Source organism: Eublepharis macularius, chromosome 11 (assembly GCF_028583425.1).
Source record: "Eublepharis macularius isolate TG4126 chromosome 11, MPM_Emac_v1.0, whole genome shotgun sequence".
In the NCBI taxonomy this organism is placed as follows: Eukaryota; Metazoa; Chordata; class Lepidosauria; order Squamata; family Eublepharidae; genus Eublepharis; species Eublepharis macularius.
Genome location: NC_072800.1, coordinates 25,588,748 through 25,614,817, shown reverse-complemented (window position 1 = coordinate 25,614,817; position 26,070 = coordinate 25,588,748). Strand labels below are relative to the sequence as shown.

General features: G+C 43.6%; 1 protein-coding gene across 1 annotated transcript in view; it reads right to left on the bottom strand.

The window, feature by feature from the left end:
* ELMO1 (engulfment and cell motility 1) overlaps positions 1–26,070 on the bottom strand; it is a 410,819-nt gene that overhangs the window by 334,815 nt on the left and 49,934 nt on the right. The window contains exon 2 of the mRNA XM_054991799.1: positions 5,815–5,965. Coding sequence (XP_054847774.1) covers positions 5,815–5,892 — 78 coding nt within the window. The 5' untranslated portion in view covers positions 5,893–5,965. The remainder of the gene's footprint in view (positions 1–5,814; positions 5,966–26,070) is intronic.

Sequence of the window (26,070 nt, the reverse complement as noted above, 5' to 3'; positions counted from 1 at the left end):
TTTAATAGAACTGAATGGTAAATTTTGGATTTGATTGTGAATTGAGAAATGTTAAAGATGTCTGCAATCCCAGAATTTTAAATTTTTGGTTTAACTTGTAAAGGCCATCAGTATTCTCTACTCAGGGCCAAGCTACAAGTGACAAATGACACTTGAATGGCAAGTGTATTTCTCCCTGTTCACTTGCCCTCCACTCAATCCACTTGCCAGGCAAGTGTCTTTCGTCATGTGTAGCTTGGCCCTCAGTCTAGAAGTGGCTCTCCAGGATTTCGCATCACCTCCTACTTGATCATTTTAACTAGTGATGCTGGAGACTAAACCTGGGAAGGAGCTGCTTTACCATTAAGCCATGGCCCTTCCCCATCTCCTTGTCTATCTAGGACATCTAGACAAGAAGCAGCTAGGCAATTAAATAAATTAATTAATTAGCAAGGTTTGGAATCAACTGAGGAGCTGGTAGAGCTTGTGGAAAATGGAAGCAACAGCAGCAGGTAGACTATGAGCATCTGCTAGCCATGCTTAGACCGCATATGCCAGCCTGCTCTGGGTTCCATCTAGGGTTGCCAGCTCCAAGTTGGGAAATTCCTGGAGGTTTAGGGGGTGAAACCTGGAGAAAGTGGGGTTTGGGGAGGGAAAGGACTTCGGCATGGCATAATTCCATAGAGTCCAGCCCCCAAAGTAGCCATCCAGGTGAACTGATCTCTGTGGCCTGGAGACCAGTGGTAATTCCAGGAGATCTCCAGCCACTACCTGGAGGCTGGCAACCCTAGTTCCATCATCTACTCAGGTTGGTGAGAACAGATGCCAGAGCAGTCCCTGTATGGAGCCTGCTTCTTTAGGAAACTAGCCTGCCTCCTCTTTGCTGTTATAACCTGTATTTGTAAAGAAATTGCTCTCTGGCTGATGGATACTATTGCTATTTTAATCTTAGCTGGCTTTTGTTTCTTTAACTTAACAGATTCTTGTATTTCCCTGTCTGGCACTCCTAACCAAGATTCTCAGAGTGGTATATATTATGGATGTGTGTTTGGCTTAGGTCATTTTATTTGTTTTTATTGGGCAGATAATGTCATTTATAAATGACTGAAATAAACTATATGGAATTTCTGTCAACAGGTGAAGGCGCTTTTGTTTATCTGGAATTTTTGTTAAATATGGTTAACCAAAGTTTTAGGAGCCCCTGTTTTAATGGTTGCTGTCTTGCTTTGCTACTTTAAATTACTGACCACTTTTTAGTTCTCCCTGTTCTATTATTATTTATTTATTTGATTTGATTTATACCCCGCCCTCCCCACAGATGGACTCAGGGCAGCTAACAACATTCAAAAATACATTAAAAGTCACAGAACCATAAAATCAATAATAATTTTTTAAAAGTCATTAAAATAGTCCAGGAGCAGGCTGTTTAAACAAATATTGGGTGTCCATATATGGGCATATTCACATTCCATTTGTCCCTCTGATGTTCAAGATAGCTGTTTTCTAGATATGCTTTCATTTGGACTGGGAGTGAGTAGGTCAGAGTGTTTTTAAGTTAATCTTAATGGGCTGTATTATAAAGTAAATACAAATAAGAATAAAGTCATACAGCTTTGATGTGAGTTTGGGTTTTAACATATTTCTATCTGTTAAGTTGTCTGAGCGGCATATAAATTGTTCTAATAAATAAATAAATCTAAAAGAAAGGCTTAGCATAAAATACCAATATGTGATCTCTGCAATGTGCACATGATAGCACAGGATTAATAAGGAAGCCACTACGACCTTTTTGGAATCTTCTGGCAACAACAACGACTTTTGAAATAGAGATTAAGAACAGTGTACCTTTTATTCAGGTTTTCCATTTTATTAAATTAATTTACAAGATATGCCAACATTAGTAATGGCATATGACAATAACAGCAGTAGTAAAATATCAAGATCTAAGATTTTAAGTTCAGCATCTCTGGAAGAAACATACAATTGTTATTCCAGTAGTGACAGTAGTGCGATTCCAAAAGGACTAACTAAACATCTAGGTTATATCAGCATAGACGGAATAACAATTGGACAGTTGCAGGCAGCCACACAACTTGAAGCATGCCACATACTAAGGGGATACCTCAACGACTCCTGGAATCTTGGAGTCAGTGAGGGACCAAAACATATTATTATCATTATCATTATTAGAATTAATTAGAATTATCCAAAACACAATCAACAATAAGCAGAAGTCACATGTTATTACCGATTGGCCTTGCTAAGATGACACAAGTTTCTACCAGAGACCTAAGTATCAACCAGGTATCGGAATGACATGTACGCTGTTCCAAGTAGCGCCATCTTTTGCAGTTCTGTAGGTGTAATGTCAGAAAGCTGCAGCTTTTCCATATGACTTGCAAAGTTTTTCGAGATGGTTCCACATGCCCCGATGACAATGGGGACTACTGTTGCATTCTTCTTCCATAGTCGGGTGGTTTCTATTGTCAGATCTCTATATTTAATCGTTTTTCTTGTTCTTTTTCTTCGACTCTGGCATCCCCAGGAATTGCAATGTCGATTAGTCAGACTTTTCGATTTTCCACGACTGTTATGTTTCGTGTATTATGTTCAAGGTGCCAATCAGTTTGAATTCTGAAATCCCACAAGATCTTGACTTGTTCTTTTTCTAGCAACTTTTCCACCTGATGTTCCCATGAATTCTTTGATACTGGCAAGTTATACTTTTTACACAATGACCAATGAATCAGCTTTGCGACCCTGTCATGTCTAGCTTTGCAGTCTGTGCAATTTTGCTGCATTCAGAGATAAGGTGGGACACAGTTTAATCTTATTCCTGGCGATGATGATGATGATGATGATGATGATGATGATGATGATGATGATGATGATGATGTTCTTGTTCTTACTCTTATTCCAGATAGCATTACTTCCGCTTCCATCAGCAATAATTACCTGGTGTGGAGAGAAGAACTCCAATGCTCTGATTTGTGCTACTCAAGAGTGTTGTCTAGGCAACTCCATCACTTTCTGTGGGGAACATATGCTTCAGCACCACAAAACTACATTATAGTACTATGTTTTTGCCTAGATGTTCTCCCAAGGGGTACTGAGAATTGTACTTTACTACAGTTTTGAAAAAGATACAAACGTATTATTTTCTCAGTCAGCTCTCAGAATAATGAACAGACATCCTCCTTATGGGTGTCTGGGTTAATAGTATCTTCCAGAGTCTCCCCTTCTGTCTTGACAGTCAGGGTGTAGGGTGGAATCATTCTTTCTGGGCGATGGAGATAAGATCCTGGCCGGGTTCCCCCAGCGTCTGTCTGCTGTAGCTCTGCATCAGGAAATCTCAAGGCATCCTTACTCCTTCTTGAGCAGCTGCCTGTATATAGGCAGAGATATGTGCAGGGAGAAGAGGGCAAGCCAGATGTGACACGATCACATGGGTGACAACGCCATTTTAGAGATTTTAAAATGCTGCAAGGGCCTAATCCTGATCCAGGCCCCCATTGTGGCAGGTTGAAGCACTCCTGCTCCCCCATTCTCCTACTCACCTTTTCAAGTGTTGAAACAGCTGAGGGCTGTCCACCAGCCTACAGCTGTTTCAACAGTTGAAAGGGGGCGGGGGGGGCACAGTGTGCTCCTGACTGGGCCCGTGCAGCATTTTTAGGCCTCTTTATGTTTATGCAACAGCATAAACCTATCAGACCCATGGAAGCTGTCATATCTAGGGTAGCCCTTAAATTAGTGGATATCTCTAACGCAGTGGCAATGTTTCAAGATATGCTTGAGTGGTTCACTAGTGTGCAATGGTGCACAGTTGCCATTTTTTTCTATCATCCACTGTTTAGTTTTTTAAAATCCCAGAAGTCATTTCAGTTTTCTGCTTCTACCCCAATTTCTTCTTCATACTACACAACACCATACTAACAGCCAAGTGACCTTGATTTGAGGATACTTAAATCCGGAGACTGGAGCCATGAACAGACAAGATGGATCTTCCTACTCACCTGAAGAATGTCCCAGGTTTGCAGAAAAATCTGAAATCTAGGAGTGAGGGAAATCCAGGAAGGAAAGAGGAAATAGCGTGGGGAAGGGGATTCAAGGAAAAGTGAAGTACCCCCCCCAAGTCCTTGCAGGTTCCCCATCATGCAACTGGGTGTAGCTCAGCTGGCAGCATGTAACTGAGCCATAAGAGAACCGCTGCTGGTGGGAGGGGGAAAAGGTGAAGACAGCAGGTAGATACAGGTGGGCGAGAAGAAGATAAGGAAGCAGGAAAAGGGGATAGGCTATGGGGAAAGGAAGAGAAAGATGACATGGTGGGGAAGGGGAAAATGAGACCCACCACCACCAAACCCTTTTGCATCCCCACTTGTCAAAAGCTAATAGCCTAGTGGCCCTAATATGCAGATTCTTAAACCCTTGGATCAAGGTTGCTTGGGAACAAAACAGATGTTTCAGCAATCTTAGGAGATCCCCCAGGGTTGCAGAAAAATCTGAAATACGAAAACTTTTAAAAAAAATTTAAAATTCTAATTCTCAACATGGCCAAATCTGAGGAGGAGGGGGCAGAGAGGAAAAGGGTGAGGCTATGGGGGTTTTCAGGGAGGGGAAAGAGGAGAGGTGGAAACAAGATATCCTCCACAAATTGCTGCGGGTCCCCTGCTTGTATTCGACTGTTTTTCAGCCTGGACTGCACTTATACACACAGCTTGCTACAAGCAAAAAGCACAGTGCTGAATACCACAACTAAAACCTCCTGATGCATGCTGAATTGCAGTATACAGAAACAGCAAGTGACAAACAATTCAGTTGATCCATTTGACAAAGGCCAGATGACACCCATCCTCAACACACACACATCTGTGATCATAAGCTGTGCTCTGAACCACACAAAAAATGGGGAAAAAAAACCTCTGACCGTTCTGGTGTGCTTTAGCCTTGAAAGGAAGCCTGGCCTGCCTAAAGTTACTGAGAGACCAATTCCATTCTTTGTGATGCCATGGCAACAAACATGCTAGGATCAGGCCCTGTACGAGAGCACCTATTAACACAGTTGCTTTGGCACTGTGGCCTTGTGCAGCACAAGAGAGACACAGAAAGGAATTTAGTGGATGAGGAAAACAAGGAAGGCTGCGCCCACCTCCATCCTGAGAGCATTCCTTACACCAGCAAGGAAACAAACAGACTTCCACAAAGAATAAAGTGGTCTAAAGCTATACTTAGCACGCAGCTGTAGCATCACAGGCTTTGACTGCCCAAGGCTATAACTGGAACAATAACAATGTTCCACCATGATAGTTAAGCGCTACTTTATAGATCATTGTTTATGGACAACTGATAGTCTTTGGAGAATGTTCCCCTTCATCATTTTCTTTAAAAATTTTGAACTCAGAGACACTAAGTTTGGTTTTATATGTTGCATGATCAGGAAACCAATAGGTTTGTTTTCCCCCTTGTTTCCACAAGTTAAACACCAGGGAGGTATCTGAAGTCACAAAACTAAGGGGAAACTGAGCTACATCTATCATATAAATTATAATACTCAATTCTACACTATAACCCAAGCCTACCTCATAAAATATGCAATGCAATTTTATAGGTTTCATTTATTCAGATCCTAAAGGTATACACATTAGAACTTGATTCAACTGGGCACCAGAGGTGGCACGATGCAAAGGGGCATCCAAAATGCAAGCCAAATTAAAATCTGGGCAAAACATGGAAGGCTACTTCCATAAAGTGGCACTCATATAATGAGGTTAGTGGAGAAGGAACATTTTCATGTCAACATGCACAGGTATGTACAAATGGGTAAAATGAGGCACTTACCTGATCGATTTCCATTAACTTGGGGAAGGCACCGGGCCATTCTATAGCCACTTTCACGATATCCGCAGGAGGCGGCATTTTTGTTACCACACTTCTTCAAAACTAGCGAAACTGAACACTGAAGGCTGCAGAGTATCTCTTTCATTCACAGCTGGAAGGAAGGAGAGAAGGAAAAAGTACATCAAATCTGCTTGCACGATTTCGCAGGTACACAAAGGGATGCGTCTGTGTGAAAGATTACACACATGAGGGCATATAAAGACTTAACACACAGCTAGTTTTCACTGCGCAGCAAACAGCTAACCAACCTGCTTGAAAGATGGCTGAAGCACTGGAACATACTGTGTACAATGATCACACATTAAGACAGTTTTTTAAACCCAGAAAGTATCTGAAATTGAAAATTCAATACCATTTAAGAAGGGCTGCAAGAAACTGAGCATTACATTCCAGATTTCTGGATATCCAGTTCCTCATTAGATCATCCAGAGCCCATTTTCAAGGATGATTGCCCAGAAAGTTATGACTAGAAAACATTTTCTCTTTAACTACAGCAATAATCTGTGTGTTCACAAATAGATCACTGTACTATAGCAACCAGGATGTCAGGAGGAAGGCAAAAGAGAACAACACTCTCTCACTCACACACACACACACACAAAGCACATATTGTACCAAACCCATTGTCTGGGGGGGACATATGCACCCAAGTCTCTATTTCTGATATACCATTAGAGCACTTCTAATCAGTGGGACAAACATGCTTATTATCTGTGTCCTGTGATGAGAACTATCTTCAAATCATACCATAAAAAGCAACTGCGGCTGTCATATTTTTTTTTAAATCAAGATGCCAGCAGCAGGAACTAGACAACTTAAAAGTCTCAAATTAGAACCTGAAATTTGGAGTCTGCTTTAATTAAACACACACACACAGCTAGTCCTCATGAATGTAAGAGGGAAAAATCAACAGTCAAACAACATGAGCCCCACACATGTGGTTTCTGGATCTGTTAAGCCTTGTCATTTTAAGAGGATGAATCATAATTTTGAAATTTTGAGTTGTGATCATCTAAGTGACAAAAATAACTGTTTTTGAAATGACGGGACTGACCAGCCATAAGAGCCGATAATTTATTTGAAGACGGCCTGGAAATAGTTTGTCATCACTCCAGACTTTGAAGTTGGTGGGGCAAAAATGGAAGGAACACACCCCAAAAAACCTTATGAAGATATTTCTTTTTTCCAAAGCAGCTTATTCTTCAGCCTACCTCACAAGCCAGACTGGGCCCACACTGATTATACTAGCCCTTTGTCATGTCCATATATAATGTATCAATCAGGTGCAAAAGGGCAGAAATTAGCTATAGCTTCCCCTCTCCGTGTTTTCCTTGAAAATGCTGCATGCTACTGGCTCAGGTCAGCATTGCCTTCATTGACATGGATTTTGATTGTCTTTCAATCAAAGGGCAAAATGGCCCTTATGAATTAGCCAGTAGGAAAATGAAGTGGGGCAGTGAACTATTCTAAGCAATGGACATGCTAATTGCCAAGGATCAACTGTTCTTTAGGTGATGCACAGAGAGGGGGGGCTCTCTCAACCGCTGCCCCTAACCTTTGGAACACCCACTTTCAGGAGGCAAGATTGGCACTGTCCCTATACATCTTCTGCAGCAATCCAAAAATCTTTTGGTTGCAAAAGTTCTTGGAATTGATGGAATGGGTGACATTAGGTGGCAGTGGGATACACATTTATTTGATCATTGTTTTGAATCCATTTTATTAGTTGCAATTGTATTTAATTATTAGCCACCTTGGGAAGGTAAGTGAGTTGGGATATAAATGATTAAAGAAATGATGGGAACCTATAACATGTTCCAATTTCCAGTTTCCCACTGGAGCCAAACCCAGTGATAACAGCCACCGAAAGGAAAACCTCATTATTATGGGAAACTACCTATTGCCTCTATTGTATGACAACTTCTCTCTTCTCAATGCCCCCCTTCCACATGGGGGAAAAGCATAACCATTAACAAGCTTCCCAGAGCATTAAAACACACACACACACACACACACACACAACATTTAGCAGGCCACAAATGATTCTCATAAAAGAGTCCTCGGGCTAGAAGTGGACTGTCAAAATAATTTTTAAAAGATTGAACCCTTTCGTCAGCGTAAAAAGAAATGTTTCAGCCTGGTACCTAAAGGGGTCACCACGGAAAAAAATTCAAACCCTGGTCTCATATTTGCTGCAAAATATGTTGCTTTATATGTCAATTTAATATGAAAATGTAACGTGTCAATTTAAAGGACGGAGGTGGTGATCTTTGCTCAACAGTTGGGACAGAAATACTTAAAACTAAAACCTTGCCACTGTCTCCACTTATGCCTCTAGGGTTATAGAGATTAGATCGTCCCTGAAATCCACTGGTTCTGATTCCACTTTTCACAACACAACAGTTCTCCTTTTCTTGCTCCTGCCCTGAAAAGTTTTGTTTTGCTTTTTGCTAAAAGTGCCATACTATCTCCATAAGGAGGGGTGAAGAGGGACAGGAATGACATAAAGAGCTCCCATCCTCCTCATCCCCGTCTCTCACTTTCTTCCTTCGCATTTGTCTTATAAAACACAGACAAGAATAGAATCCTGTTCACACCCTGCCAGCTTCCTCCGCAATAACAAGAGTTTAAAAAGCAACATCTCCTGTTAGTCACTGAAGCCAGACCGAATAACACATACAACCGTGTCACTTAGAGTTGAACATAAAGACAACCACATCAGTACGAGAGTCAATCAGTCCTGCAAAGAGAGCCAGAATCCAGGCATCAATCCCACCCACCCCATTCTATAAACACGGACTACTGCCACAAAAGCAAAACAAAACCCATACATCACAAAAGGGTTCGGAAAAGTAGAGGCGAGTCAGATGTGCTGGGCATGTGTTATACTGACAAGTAACCAAGATGTGCATACTTTGTAATTTTGGATGAGGCTTAGGCAACTGCAGAAGTATGCATTACACATCACCCTGAAGTTTGGCAAAAATTAGAAACACAAATGCCAATTGTTTAAAAAAATAAACTTCAAAACCAAGATAAATTACCCCATTACAGTGCAAGCTCTGGGACTTAATGATAGCCAGTACATCATGTATTTCTTCTGAAAAATATGGTCAATATCAAATTCAAAGTGACACTTTTTATTATTTTGGACAGCCTGCTGTGCTGTAGTAATTAACTCACAAGTCAGAAGAGGCAAACCGGCCCCTATGCGACAGGCATTCGTGCAAAATAGCATTCACTCGCAGTCTACCTGCAAGGCTCTGCAAGACGAATTCAACACCTGAGTGGGGACAGACAGCGCTTTTAAAAGCATACATTTTCAGCATTTGGCTTTTTTTTAAATACATCTGTTATTAATCCCATCTCTGAAAATTTTCCTTTCATTAAGCAATGTGTGCATCTGTATGCTATACAGTTCTTGTTTTCTTCTGGCTGTAAATAAAAAGGTAGCTATGCGTGAGCAACAAGATAGCACAGTTGGTATTCAAGTGAACATGCTGCTAAATGTACCCGCAGCAACCTTGAAATAGCTTCTGCCAAGCACATTCTTGTCTTTATGCGGGCACTAGGGCTAACTAGTGCTTGTGTGGTTATAGCATCACATTAGGAACTGGGAGACCCGGGTTCAAATCCCCACTCCACCATCGAAGCTCAGTGAGTGACTGTTCTACACTCAGCACGTTGGCCGGGTCTGGGCTCCTCTGGAATAAGGCTACCAGCTTGGGAGCGTAGACCAGAGTGTAGAGCTGCAAGTAGAGAGCTGAGAACTCAAATCGCAGGGCTTGCGCCTAGTGGACCAGTAGATCCAGCAAGGCAGCCCTCTCAAGAATCAGCAAAGAAGTACCACTCTCTGCATGCTGCTCTGCATCTTCAGGGAGGTTGCATGCAGCCAGTGTTTGAGTTATTATGACCCGACTTTGTGACATTTTGTGGCTGGGACTACCTCCTGTGGCAGCCATTTTGAGACTGGGCCTGCCACCCTGTGTGAGAATTCCAAAGCTGCCTGCACACTCAAAAAGGTTGGGGACCCCTGATCTACTTAAAATAATAACAATCACCAGTGTGGTCTTCAGGTACAAACATTGAAGGCCTGTGACAGAAAAGACACCACATCTGTTTGGATAACCACCGACAGGGCTCGTTTTGAGGGGGAACACACAGGAACACAGTTCCAGCAGTTCCCCAAAGAGGTCACATGTCAGGTGGCCCCAGCCACCTGACTCTTGGCCATATGGGGCCTGTTTTGGCCTGGATTGGGGCCAAAACTGCCCGCATCAGGCCTCTGACATGTGGTGGATCACTCTCCGACTCAGCAGTGGCCCAATCCTGAATATTTTGGGCCCCTTTTTGGCCATTCTCAGCCCCTTTTTGCCATTTTGGGCCCATTTCGGCCCTGAAAAGCCAGGATTGGGTCCAAAACAACCAGGATAAGTGATGTCAGGGGGTGTGGCATATGCAAATCAGTTATGCTAATGACACACTTCCGGTGATGGCAAGAGGTGTGGTATATGATAATGAGTTATGCTAATGAGTTCCTCCAGCTCTTTTTCTACGAAATGACCCCTGACCACCGATATGGTACAGAATGTACGCACTGTGTCCCTCTGCAAGGAATTCAAAACTTTGTTGCTTTAACACAGCAGCTAGCCTTTTTCTGGAAAGGGTAGGGCAAACAGTCTGATATTCCCTACAAAGTCCTTTTCCATCTTTTTGTATGCATTCAGAGATGAAGGCCACCTGACCACAAACAATTAAAAAAACCCAACAAAATAGACAAAGAATGTTCTTAAGTTCCCCCAATTTAGCTCAGAGCCCAGAAAGCCACTCCCAACAGGCAGGTCTTATAACACGGGCAACTGAGGCACAGACAACACTCCTCAAGGGGCTAAATTTGACACTGGGGTATCCTTAGGAGGTACAACGTACAAGAGGTAGGCTATGGACTTCAAAACAGCAGGACGCTGCATTTGCCAAGGAGAGACTTATGGGGGGAGGGATTACAGAGAACTTCTTTCCACTGAAGAAGCAGCCAAAAAAAGTGTAGCATGTTAATTGGTACACCAGGGGAAGGGCTGCTGGCTCAGTGGTAGAGCAACATGCTTGGCGTTCAGAAGCTCCTAAATTCAATCTTCAGCATCTCCTGTTAAAAGGATCAAGTGGTAGGTGATGTGGAAGAACCTCTGCCCAAGGTCCCGAAGAGCCTTTGCCCGCTAAAGTAGACAACACTGGCCTTGACAGACCAAGGCAGGGCAGCGTTGTGTTTATGGCACCCATCCCCACATTAAAAACCAGGGGATCTCTGTATGCCTAAACAGGGGAAGAAGCCATTTCAGATCACTTTCCTCACAAATAACAATTCTGTGAAGCTGATCAGGCTCAACAGTAACTTATTTTGAATTCTTTCTGGAGCTTAGAATTTCAGCCGTGCTTTTCTGCTACTTGATCACTTTCTGAACAATAAAGATAAGGTCATCACTGGGCCACGAAACAAAAGTTATACCTTTTGTAGTTAAAAGTATTTAAGAATTCCAGCAGTCTCTAGTGATTGAAACGCTTGTGGTGTCTCACACATTGAGGTATAAAGAATCTCTTTTTTAAGGCAGCCTTCTGATAATGCCTAATTGCATATGCTTCCAGTATGGGAGAATACAGCAAGCAGGCTTTCCTACTCAAATGTATTACAAATGTGACACTTTAAACATGGGGGAAATGGCTTTCCTCTGGGGATTCTGCCTAACCGCATCTTGTGTCTAGAATAATTATTTATTTATTTAGTACTGAATTCAAGTCTTAAGGACCTGGCTGACCAAAAAGAAAAGAAGAAGGTTGAACAAAAAAGGGTATCTGAAAGAAAGTCTGAGTAAGGGGGAAGGGAATAAACACTAAACAAAAATCTCTGAGAAAGTTATTTTTGCATTTAAACAGCATGGAAGAATTATCAGATCGAAGGACATTTCTGCCACCCAACAAGAAACATGTCAACGGCAGCATGTTGAACTGAACTGCAGATACACAATTCATGATGGCTTCTTCGCCTTGTTACGTGCTCAGCAATGGTCACTTCAGATACAAATTCAAGGAAACCCACCTCATGCCCCGAGAGGTCACCAAACAAGATATGACATCAAATACATGGCGGCAGTGGGAGCTATGTACATATTCCCCCCTCCCTTGTACAACTTAACCTGTGTCCTCAAGGCACTATGAACCAAGGCTGACCCTGCTTAGACCTGACGAGTTCAGGCTTGCCTGGGCTATCTAGTCCTATCACATTATGAAAAATGGCAATTTTTTTGTATTTAGAGGCTCCTCGTAATCAGACCCTACAGGGTAGCTTATTAGTTTATTCATCAATTCAGCTCTGCATACGATGAAAACAAATGACTGAAGTAATCCCTCCCCATTCTCCACAATTTAGCTTTTGCCAACAGCCTTACAAGCATATCCCTACCACATCCTGGAGAAGATGTTTTTCTTATGCATATGCATCTATCACCTTTGAGCACTGGCAGTACTGAAATCCTAAGAGCAAGAAACAGCCAATATATTTCATGTCAATATATACCTAAGCTCCCTCGGACATTCTCTCATGTTGCTGCCCTAATACATTATTTGTCATTTGCCGGGAAGTCAGACTTCCCTGCCAGGTCAGACCAAAGTTTTATCTTGTCCAGCTGAGGTTCCAGGTCAGCCAGCCAGAGGCTCATGAGGACAGTGTGGTAACGACAGCAGTCCTAGCGTCAGATTCTTCCCAGAAACCCTGAGATCCATTTCTCTGTCATGGCTAAGAGCAGCTGATACCACGGACACATCCTAATTCTTCGAACCCTTTCCAAAGTCATTCCCACATCCAGGCAGTGAACTTCAGGAGGTAACAGCACGCTGAACCATTTGCCTGTCTTGAATTTACTGACAATCAACTTTGTTAGACAACTCAAGACTTCCCGTACTGTGAGAGAGGACGAAAATGTCTCTCTATCCACTCTCTCAATGATGTTCAGAGTTTTGTCGTGCCTACCTTTATGCTGCCATCCTAAGTTACACCCTTCTAAACGAGCCAGTTTGGTGTAGTGGTTAAGAATAGCAGGACTTTAATCTAGAGAACCGGGTTTGATTCCCCACTTCTCCGCTTGCAGCCAGCTGGGTGACCTTGGGTCAGTCACAGCTCTTTCAGAGCTTTCTCAGCCCCACCCACCTCATAGGGTGATTGTTGTGGGGATAATAATGACATACTTTGTAAACCGCTCTGAGTGGGCGTTAAATTGTCCTGTAGAGTGGTATATAAATCCAATGTTATTATTGTTATTATTAATCTCATAGATGTCGATGGGTTAAGAAGGGTATAAACTTTGTTCAGGATTGCAGTTAATCGTTTTGTTTCTAAAGTGAAATGTCCTCAATACTTCAGCCTCACAAGGGAAGGCATTCCCACCCTTTGATAATTTTAGGTGGCTTTGTGGTTTTGCAATAGGTTTTGTTTAAAAGCAGTCGATTCCAACTTTTACCAGCATCATTGGAACACACCGCAGAGGTAACTAACACTTCAGGAAAAAAGAAAAGCAGTATCTACTTTTGTGATTCATAAAAAAATTCACACACTATATACACAACCATAATCTATGGGTGTAGGAGGCTGGTCAACTCAGCGGTTTTGTATACAGACTTACCCATGAGCTATTTCAAATGGTTTATCGCCCTTGGACTGTTTTCTTCAATATATATCCATGTGTCTATCAATACTGCAGATCTCCCAGCTCATTGCAGACAGGCCTGTGCGCCATTTCTCTGGCACCAACCTATAACACAGGCCCCACACATATACATGTTCCCATTCCGTATATACATATGTAATCTCATGAGTCATGAAATCAAAAAATTCTATTTTTCGAATAGCATTAATAGACCATTATCTGGCTACCCATTTCCCATGCTCCCATGCTTAAGGAAGCCAGAGATAGATTATCTTAATGCTACCTATTACACCCTCGGCCGTTCATTATCAGCATTGATCTGCTTCCACATGGCAAAGTAATTGGAAAAAACCAAGCTGAACAGCTAAGTGGCATGAAGGCTCATCAAGAAATGCTGCAGATGCTTGTCAAACCCTTAAGAGTCTCTTAATCTCCCCAGTTTCTTTTCTAAGCTATTCCCCCCCGTCCCCTCCAGCAGCTGCTGTTTGCTGTTGCACTCGAGAGAAATCACTGTTTGCTTAATGCTGCTCTGGGAAGGTTCACACAGCAAGACACATTTCAAAATAAAGTTTTCAACTAAAGCCAGCAATTCAGAGCTTCCTAGGGAGCCAATGCTTGAGCAGGGAGGGGAGTGATGTAACTTAAGCAAACTAGTAGCATCGTGGGGGAAAGATGCGAGGTGATCCACTGTGAAGGTTTTTTTCCTTTTCCATTTCTTCTTCTGTACATCAGAAAAGGTCCGCTACAAAAATGATTATGTCACGTTGGCCTAAAACCAAACATTAAGGCAGTAATTTGTCCTGATATTAGCATCACTAACTACCACTATCAGTTTCCTGGGGGTAAAGAGTAGATGACTGGGGAAGGCAATGGCAAACCACCCCATAACAAAAGTCTGCCAAGAAAACGTCGTGATGTGACGTCCCCCCATGGGTCAGTAATGACTCGGTGTTTGCACAGAAGACGACCTTTACCTTTACTACCACTTCTCCCAGAGATGTGAAGGGAGGGAGGTTTTTAATTGTACTTATTTGTTGATTTATTTATTTACGTTATTTATAGTCCACCTTCTTCACTAGGACACAAGGTGGATTACAGAGTGTGAGTATTCATTTCTGCATAAGATTTCAAGGTTGAGAAGAAACAACTAAATCAGCCCCTGCTAATGTGAATATAAAGCAATGTGACTTTTAAAACTCCCAAGAACAAGAGTACTAGATTCCAGGAACCTGGACATGGCACCTGGGCTGTGGCAGAGGTTAAGATTTCCTTCTACCAGGACGTGCAGAAAATCACTGACTTGAGTTTTCACATCCATGGCCATATAAGAGACAGAGAGAGGGGATGGCAAAATACCTCAAAATGCCAAAAGAGTACGTTTGAAGGGTGGGAGAAACAACCAAGTAGCCCAGGGGTTGTCAGCCCTTTTGACTTGATTCCCAAAAACAAAAACAAAGAACCTACCAAGAAATATGTTGGTGTGTCAGCAAATTGGGGTGGGTGGATGGAGTAGAGGGCTGTATTTGGCCAGGCGCTCTGGAACCAAGCTAGGCCGCAACAGCAATGCCAAGGCCTCAGTGAGTCACCTTGGGCCTACCTGGAAGCTGCACAGGTCTGGGAGGTGATAAACAGGCATAAGCGATGTCCATTTCCCCTATGCTTCTGGTCCTAGTAATGCTTTCAGCACCCTAGGGCACTACCTTGGTTGCTAACCTCTCCAGGGGCTTACCTCGGTTGCTAAGCACCCAACATACTGAACAAAGTAACCTGGTACACCACTGTTTGGCAGGCATGCTATGGGTTGCCTGCCCCAGCATTAGCCCAAGTCAGGGAAGAAACAGGGCATCCGTATCTAAAGCTTTCTGCCTTACCATAGAATGAGCTTCTTAGGGAAGGTATGCCTACTGGATTTATACTGGTGCTTAAGCCTTGCAGCATGGTAACTCCACTCCCTTTGGCTATGATTGCATCAAAATGGTTGGCCTGCAGTTTCACTAAGGGCTTCTTCAAGGTATAGCGGTTACTTGGGACATATATTTCAGCCATTTTGTTTACCGTTTTCGCCATAGGGAGTAATGAAGGCAGGCCAGAGATAGAAATGGATTGTTGTGTTGGTTAGGCGCTGAAATGATTATTCTTGGTTTACATTCAGAAGATGAAACAATCCCACACAAAGGAGAACATTTGGGTATCGCTGGATCTCAGATTAATGGCTACTTTTTCATCATATTACCTGCATTTTTGGATAAGCCCATACTATGTCTGCTCTTATGAAATTCTCAGCCCAAGAGAGAAAAAATGACTCATGAGTATGACATTAATGTCTGAGAGAAGACTGACTATCAATAAATGAAGTGGGGAAAATCTGTTCTTGAATAAAAGTTATCAAGGATTCTGAATGCAACTGTAGGTATCACCGAATTCAAAAAATTAGTTTAGGCCTGTTAGAAGTCATGCTTTTTTAAAAAAAATTCTCAATTGGCAACTTTCTCCCTTACAAGAATGAATCAGGAAATGATCAGACAGCCACCTGAACCAACCAAAAGGGTAACCATTCACCACCTGCCAGCCTATTACAAATCAACAAATTGACAGAAACTCACATTCTACTCTAATTTGTTTGTTTAAATCCCTTTTTTATTATTTAGGCCATGGTAGTTTACAAACATGACTGTAAGGCAAAGACGCACAAGTAAAATAAAATTACACAAAAATACAAAATAAAACCAAAAGTTTGGAATACAGTAACAAACAACACAGTGATTGCCTGTCAGAAATAAATTTATCCAGGAACTTTGTTAGTTTGACTACTGTTAAACTAATCTACATGGTCTACGTCTAAACGGTAACAGCAACCTTCGCTGGTTATTCAGGTACTTCACTTTCATTCCTAACAGTTCTATTAAGCTTTATTTATGCATACAGCTGCTTTGCCATTATTCCACATTCTGCTAATTATATTTGCAAGCAATCATTTCATGCTTTGAGTTATTGTAATCTGTTCATCTATAAATATTGTAAAAACACTGTGAAATCTCTACCTGATTTATGTCAGAGGCTTCTGAGAATTCTGGGAAATAGGAATACAGTCAGAACCAAGGTCTCCAGCCCAAACACATCCTGCAGAAGGTATTGCATTTCACGGATGGACAGAAGTGACCAGTCACTCTCCAAGCAAGTAAAAGGAGCTATCCGCCTGTCCTCCAGTACTGCTGCAGTAACTTTCTCCTCCTTCCTATTAAAGCCACTGTGGCAGCTTCTCTTCTCCTTTCTCTTTCATGGAAAGGAGAAGTAAAAAACTCCACTTGTGCGCCTTTGATGTGAAAGCATCAACACCAGCGCCCTTTCCTATCCACCTTTCCTCCTCTTCCTCCACATGCACACACAAGCACTGCCGGTGCCAGGGTTTCTGGTGCCCAGCCACCCCCACATGCGCACGTATGCAGTGTGTGCGCATGCCTCTGGACTGCGTGATAACGTCACCATGTGATGACATCATCACGGAGCAAAGCCGGGCCTATTGACCGGCGGGTGGCTGGGGTGGCGCGCAGAGGTTGCCCATGCTCTGCACACTGCCCCGGCTGCCTGCCGTGCCTGGTCCACGGCTGCTGCGCCCGGTTGAGGGCATGTAGCGGCGCAGCAGTGGCACAGGGCTGGCCAGCTGCAACAGCTGTGGGCCATGCATACCAGCTCCGTGGCGCATGCCTCCGTCCCTGGCACCCCCTCTGGAGCCCCATCTGGCGCCCCCTCAACCGCCTCAATGGTGGCGCAGGCCCTGCACACAAGCTCCCTTGGTCTAGATGGAAAAGCAGCATCTCAACTCTTTCTCCTTGCATCAAAGCTGCCATTTTCCTCTTCCAGGGAGAACATGGAGGTAACTATATATTCCTCCTTTCTCCCAAATGAGAGGCTTGACAGAGACTATGGTACATCCCAGGTTACCTACGTTGCTGCACACCTCTGCTAGACACAGAGTCTCCCTACAACGCTCAAGTGAAGGGAGATGCAATGTTAGCCAAGAAGCCGAATTCTAAAATACAGATCGGAAAGCTCTGTCAATTTCCCCTCTCTACAGAGCAGCAAAGATGGCTTCTCAGGGGGGTTGTTTATTTCCTCTTCACCTCCCAGAAGGGAACTGACTCTGTTTTGCTATCAGTCCCATGGGCTGCCTTGCCTTTCAGCGCCAGATATGTGCCCTCTACCCAAATAAAAATCCTATGACCATTACACTGATCTCCAGCCCAACACAATCCTTTTGCCAATGTTAGTAACTCAAGGTTATTGACAGAAGGTTCTTTAGCTTCTGACTATAGATTCCTTCAAGGAAAATCATAAGACAGATACGAACATGGGGGCATTTCCACCCCCCCCCCCTCTGCTTTTATCCCACCAAGCAGGCCGTGTCCTCCAGAACTCTCAGATGTCTCCTCTTTCGAAGGAATTTATTACAGAACCAAGCCCTGTTGCCAAGCAGACTGCACAGCAAGCTCCCACAGCCTCTCTTAATTTTGTGAAAAAAGTCTGTCTACTGATACAACCACCCTCCCTCCCAACTAACTCATGGTTTGCTCATACAACATTGGACTCTCCTATAAGCATAAATGTTGACATCCATTTTCAGTCATCTTTGGGGGGCAATAGGGAATTGTTAAATGTTCTCATCTGGACAGTGCATGCCTCTATGAGGTTTCTGTTAACTTGGCCAGGACTTTTTAATATCCCAAAGCGAATGCCAACAGTCAGAATCAGCCACACACACACACACACACAACCTACTAGTTAAAATCTTAGAGACAACAGAGAGATTTCCAAAGCCTTCCCCCTGTACAGTCTCTCGAAACAACCGAGATCAAACATTTCATAGCTTTTGCATACTTTTAAAAAATAAAAATATATAGAGCCAACTGGAAACGCTTAAGCTCTAGCAATAAAGAGACTGATTCATACACTCCAGAGAACATAGTGAACAAAGGTAGCTCAGTGAGATTTAGACTTCATCCCTTGTTAAAATAAAACCACGTGCCTGATCCCCAACCCACTTTAATTTATTAAAGGGGGGGGGGTTGAGATTACGACATTTAATGTGCAACAGGGGACTTTAGAGAAAAACAATTTATCATCCAATTTCTGAGCTCTACATATATGAATGCAAAGCCTAGCCATCTTAGGTCCAAGAAGAAAACACTCTAAAAAGCAAAAATACAATTTGCATATATTTGTATTTTTAAAAGAAAAATGTGATTTGCTGGCAATTACCTTTTCTTTTTAAAAGCCAGCTACTGTTCCCAGACACAGATGGAGAAGGCTGATGTCAGTCAATTAAAATGCCAGTCGTGCTTTGAAGTCATTTAAAAATAGCAGGTACCTTTCCTTTTTAAAAGGTCAGAGGTTAAAGGCTCAAGTGATCCATTTTGAATGCAAAACATGCTTAACTCAAGGATCAGCCCTGCTCTTTAAAATGTGAGCTTTTATACTCTAAATGGATTCCCCAGCTGAGACCCCCCTTTCTGCCTGTAATTCAAATCAGGCTGAAGGTCAAAAACGGGCCTTTATTCTCTCCATCAAATCCCATCACAGAGGCAGGCATTTGTTGGACACCAGAAAGTTTTAAACTCAATTTCCGTTCCCTGACAAGCCATCCACAGCCTGAACATTGGAGACAATATATAATCAAGACTGAAAAGCACTTCCAGGAGTGGAGAAGGAGCCCTGAAAGTCTCATCTGCCCTCCCAGGAGTGTTCTGCGATTCCACGATGCAGACCCACGAGGCCAGGTTCAAGTGTTTGTAGTGCCCTCGCCACTGCTGCCACCACACGCAGATATAACAAACATATGCACATAAGAACGTAAGAACATAAGAGAAGCCATGCTGGATCAGGCCAAAGGCCCACCCAATCCAACACCCTGTGTCACACAGTGGCCCCAAACCAGGTATCCTCAGGAGGTTTGCCAGTGGAGAAGGGACACTAGAAGCCCTCCCACTGATTGCCCCCCGCCCCCAAACACCAAGAATACAGAGCATCACTGCCCTAGATAGAGAGTTCCATCTACACCTTGTGGCTAATAGCCACTGATGGACCCTTGCTCCATATGTTTATCCAATCCCCTCCTGAAGCTGTCTATGCTTGAAGCTGCCACCACCTCCTGAGGCAGTGAATTCCATGTGTTAATCAGCCTTTGGGTGAAGAAGTACTTCCTTTTATCTGTTCTAACCCGACTGCTCAGCAATTTCATTGAGTGCCCACGAGTTCTTGTATTGTGAGAAAGGGAGAAAAATACTTCTCTCTCTACCTTCTCTATCCCATGCATAATCTTGTAAACCTCCATCATGTCACCCCTCAGTCGTCGTTTCTCCAAGCTAAAGAGCCCCAAGCGCTTTAACCTTTCTTCATCGGGGAAGCGTTCCATCCCTTTAATCATTCTAGTTGCCCTTTTCTGCACTTTTTCCAGTGCTATAATATCTTTTTTGAGGTGTGGTGACCAGAATTGTACACAGTATTCCAAATGAGGCCATATCATTAATTTATACAGTGGCATTATGATACTAGCTGATTTGTGTTCAATTCCCTTCCTAATAATCCCCAGCACAGCGTTGGCCTTTTTTATTGCCGTCGCACACTGTATCGACACGCACTCTCTCTCGCTCTCTTGAAGACAACTGCAAAGTATGGGGTTCTCTGCTTCTTTGATTTCCTCTCAATTATCCCAACCACTACATAGGATCACATACCCAACCGAACCACCCAAGTCAGCCACTGGACAAGCTGACGGGCTGTTTTTCTGTTGGGCTAGTTCCTATTGGAGCCAACGCTATTGGGGAGTCAGGCAGGCAGGTGCAAATGAGTACTGCAGTTGCAGAAATCTACAGGAAGTTGTAGAAATCAATAGGAAGCCAGAGGTGCTGCCAAGCTAGAAAGGAAGCATCCCAGGTGCTGGGACCACAAAGGCCCCAACTTGCTCTACAGCAAGCCTAGGGCTACACACAGCTGGAGTTGTGAGATGAATCTAAGATCTAGGGCCTCCAGGAGCAGCGATTTTCAAAACTCAGGTCAATGGCAGACCCCTGGACCAGAGCATGGGCTAGGGGTTCCAGCTCCAGGTTGGGATATTCCTGGAGATTTGGGGGGTAGATCCTGGAGAGGGCAGGATTTGAAGAGGAGAAGTACCACACTAGGTATAATGCCAGAGACTCTACCCTGTAGAGCAGCCATTTCCTCCAGGGGAATTGCTCTCTGGAGATTAGTTGTAATTCCGCGAGATCTCCAGCAACCACCTGGATGTTGGCAACTGTAGCATGGGCCCAGGCTGATGCTCAGCTTTGGCAGCCTTTGACACCAAGCTGAGGCAAACAGGTCTCATGGCCAGGCTGCCTTCTCTCCTCAGGACCCGGCCCAATCACAGAGGCTCCATATATCCCTTCCTAAATTTCATTTGCTTTAATAAAGGACAACCCCTAGCATTTTTATGTACGGGCACACAAAGGAAAGGAACATGCTGGCAGTATCAGTGGCTGTTTGTGGTAACTGAGTAGTACACACACACATACCCACCTTCCAAAAGATCAGCGCCTGTTGTAGCCACAACATGCTACTTCCAAAACCCATTCCTAAAAAGCCTTTAAGACTTGACCTTTGCTTTTCCCTTGTGACTTGTGTGTCTTCTAATTTAGGGTTCTGGAGGTTGGCTGCCCCTTATGGATGCCAGCCCTCCAGTGGGGGCAGGGGATCCCCCACCTTCACCCTTCAACTCCCAAGCCCTGCTCACCTGGCAGGCGGGGGGCAGAGGCAGGCTGGGAACCATCAGGGCACATGGCAAAATGGCGCATGTGCACTCTGAAGGCACCAAGCACTATGTTTGGGGCTGATTTTGCCCTGCACTGTGGCCCCATTGTTTCCCTTTTTCAACCAGAAGTGACATCATCGGGGCCTCCGGAGCACACATGAGGAAGCCAGACTGGGCCCCCATCTGCAGTGTAACCATCAGTTCCACACTGTGGAAATAAAGGGGGCTAGTAACCTACTACACATCTCTGATGGTGCACCCAGAATTCTATGATGTGCACCAGAAACAATACAGGATCAGAGACAAGCTAGAGTTAAAACCACCAGGAAAAACCCTTGGAGGATTGAAGGACATCAGAAGGAAGAGGTAAAAAAAGGACATCTGGGAGAAAGAAGGAAGGTAGAAGAGTGAACAGAGGCAAAGGAGACAGAAGTCGAGGAAGGAAGAAAGAGGCAAGAGTCCAATAGACATGTGGCTCTTTTGATTGAAGGTGATGTGGAAATACGGCCTTGGAGAGTGAGTACCGCTGCCCTAAGCCAATAGTGAATATGTTGTTACTGTAGACTTTGACCCCTTGTTCTGCATGCACAAGTTTAATACTCTGTCCATTAGGCCACGGAAAAATTATGCCTGATGATAGACAAGTGTTACTCACGGACATCTGTAGCCTGTAAAAAGCCTTAAACAACTCTGGCGTACGGTTAGTAGCAGTGCAAAACTCTGCCACAAAGGTTGAAGAGAATCAAGTGAAAAGGTCGACGTTAAAATGGATTATAACATCAGCTTAAAGTAAAGCAACAACAGAAAGTCTCAAGAGAGTCCCATTTTCTTAGCATTAGAGCTACGTAACGGCACCGCCACTCTTGACTCATTTTGTTTCCACATCATCAACACGAGCAGGATTAGCGTCTCACTCGTGGCTCCAGAGCAGTCGGAACCAATCTGAAAGCCAACGCAGGACACAGACCTGAAATTCCCTCACCACAAAACTCAGCTCACATCTAGTTGATAGGCACAATTAAATCTCACTCATGAGGCAATGCTGAATATTCATATGTGCACAAATGGGGGGGGGTATTCTCAGACTGACATCTGTTGAAGCAGACAGAAGTATGCAGAGTTTTTCAGTGGCAAGACTGCGGATCCCAAGGCTACTTCAAACGCACGCTCTCCCACCATACATAAAAATGCAAAGAAAGCAGAGCTGACCTGCATAAACTCCAGAGACTGAATCCAGCCAACTTTTTCACCTGATCCACCTCTCTTCTACAGCTCCCATCCCCACACCGCATGGCTTTTGTACAGGCATGTCCCATGATCCCCAGCATAGCTTTTTGGGGTGGTCGAAAGAGTCCCTCCTTCCTTTGTCACCTGCAGAAAAGTTGGCTGGCCCCAAAGCCGGCTCTTCTTCTAGTTCTGCATACCTTCCCTTTTTGTACATAACCCCAACTTACTAACATGCTACAAACCACTGCATATGTAACATAACACATTCAGAATATTTGCAAGAATTCTATATACTAGAGCTCCCACCAGTGACTGGCACCTGGCAGGAGGCTGGGGGGCGGGGAGGAACATTGGGAGGGGGCTCTGTTATAACAACAGCATGACATTTCTGGGTTTAACCCGGAAGTGCAGTCACACTGCTCTGGGATTCTCTGGAAACTCTATGGTTTCTCCAAAGGGTTTCCACCGAATCCTAGAACAGAATTACATCATTTCTGGTTTTCCCCTGGAAATAATGTCACACCATCAACATGACAGAGATTCCATCCTCCCCCCTCCCCAACGAACTACTAAGTGGTAGCAAGGGTAAGATCTCCCTATATACCCAAGTGTACGCATCACCCACTTCATCAGAACTTCAGAAGATTTATCTTTTTGGGCTCAAACAGCAAGGCATGGCCTAACACCAAGCAACAGAAAAATACACACTTTAAAAAAAAACAAAAACAACTCTAACATTGTTTTAAAGTATTCTCCTCTGAATATGCACAACATAATACTTTTTGAGGTGTTTCCACCCTTTGCTCTATTTTTAATACACACTGTAATGTTGGAGTCGCACTTACACTACAAACCCAAGAAATACTTTCACAGCAGTTAATTAAAGCAGCCTAATTTGCAACCACAACTGTGCCCTGTTATCTGTACTATGCAGAATTACAGAGTTCTCTGCAGTGTGGAATTCCAGCGACAAACTTCTACAAGCCAGAGCAGCAATTAAGCTCTCCTTGGGCACACAGAGTAGCATTTTAAAAATCAAAGGGGAAGAATACCAAAATGTAAAGAAAAAAGCAGCCGCACCCGATGTTTTGTGCTATTTTTCCAGAGAAGAAGCTGTCTGTATTGGGAGAAGGGGAAACCAGGTCACAGTGGTGTTCACCACATCATCCTAAATGATCCAAGAGCAGGTCTACTCAGAAATAAGACCCATTTCATTCAACAGGGTTTACTCCAAGGAAAGTGTTTAGGGAGGGGCCTCAACCCAGGGGTAGGAAATTTGCTTCATCTGCAGAAAGTGCCTTTTAGGGTTGCCAGGTCCCCTTAATGTCCCCGAGGGAGGCTAGGGACCTGGCACTTACTTTTATTGTGGCCCCAGCATGCTTCACTCGCACCCATGCTATGATGTCACTTCCGGGTGACATCACTGCGTACACACGCTTTGCAGTGAACCGATTTGGGCCCCAAATGGGACGAATCGGGCCCCTTTGAGGCCCAAATTGGTTCACTGCAAAGCGTGTGCGTGCTCTTGGGGCGGTGCAATGACATCATTCCCGGGAGTGACATCATCACATCAACCCGGGAGCCCGTTCCCGCACCCTTTTTCCATGCTGACCAGGTGAGTGATGGTGGGGGGTGGAGGGTGAAAGTGGAGAATCCCCCGGCCCCACCGGGGGAATGGGATCCCTAATCCTCATCATCTCCAGTTAAAAGGAACAAGCAGTAGGTGATGCGAAAGACCTGAGAACCTGGACAGCAGAAAACACTGGCCTTAGGAGACCTTATACTTAATATAAGAATAATGCGCCTTCCTGTGTCTGCATGCATGGCTGTTTGTTCTTACGATTACAGCCCCAGATTCTAAAAGCATCAGCTGGCAAAGTTCTGTAGGCACATTGGTTTAGTACGGCTGCAGATAGGTTGTCCCCAAATCCCAACACTAATCATCATTGGTTGTAAACTGTGCAAAATTACCACTTGTGCTAGAACTCTTATGTGAACAGAAATGCAAGAAAAAGACCATGGTAGCTGCCCACGTACTAAGACGTACATACGGTATCCCCATTTGATTTTCTGCTTGATTAAGATTTTGTTCAACCAATTTTGTGGCACTCTAACATACAGGGAGGAAAACGCTGAATGTTTCACAAGATAGCCTGTGTGATTTCTGAAGTATGACAAACATCAAATAACTGAGAGGCAGCCATAATTTTTAAGAGATATATTTTCCTTGATGTATCACACAAAACATTCCCCGTAATGTTCACCCTAGCATTAGAACTTTATGAAACACACCTTCTATAAGTCATACGAAATGTGTTGAAAAATAGCTTTTAATAGAATGATTTATATTCACTTAAGCAGCAGACTTTCTAAACACAGATTGAGGCAGTCTAAAAAAATTAAATCACAATAAAAAAATTAAACCACAATAAAAGCTCCAGCAATCATTCTTGAGAAAGATCTTAAAAAGAAATCAAGATTTGCCTCTTCACTGCACTTTATGAAACAAAATGGTTCAGAAAGATGCTATGGTAAAGGGATAGGGACTGTAGACTATACTACTGTGCATAGTACTACACATTGCCCGTTGCCATATGTCTGAGCCTACGTAATTTGTGTATCATTTAAATGTCATGTTACTGCTTATGCTTTGTTTCAGATTTCTGCTTGTTTTCAGATTTCTACAATCCAAATTCTATTGCACTGTTTATGGGATGTTCCATCCTGTCGAATGTATTGATTTACACTGTGTATTTCACTTGAGTCTCAGTCTCTCTCTACACGAGACATCTGACACTTGAAGAGCATGTGTCGGGAGATGATAGCTGGGAAGGGTAGTTTAAAAAGACAGAGACGGCGGCAGGGCAAAGGCTTCGCTATCACTGGAGCTGTGTGAAGAGGTGGTGAAATGCCAGAAGGGAAACTTCAGCCCATCATAACCTCTCCAGCTCCAGCCTATTTCCATTCCTCGCTGCCCTCTGGTTGCGATCCCACACCGTTTTAGACTGGAGAGATGAAACTGACAGAGCCTTCTGGGAGGCAAAGATAAAATGGGACAAACCCCCTGAGGAGAGTGCTGGCTCTGTCTTTTTAAACTATGCTTCCCAGCTAACGTGTCTCCCTACATTTGAAAAACACATGTTGGGGCGTCTCATGTACAGAAACTCTCAATTAGAAAGGCGAACTATAAGCAACAAATAAATGAATAAATGTTGACAAAAGTTCCACCTGAGGTGTTTTGCCTGTTCCGCCACTGAAAAGCGTAAAGTCTTTATCCACAAAAAAAGGTGCTCACATTCACCAAAGCCCCTTTGGGGGAAGAACCACATTTGTCACTCCACACCCACATTTTCCCCAGTAGCAATAATATCAGACTTTCTGGACACTTGGGGTTTCATTTATTAAAAAAAAATACACCTCATATGGTTGTCCACCACATAAGAACAATTAAAACCTCAGCAGGCAAGAGACATTCTCAGTAACTTGAGACCA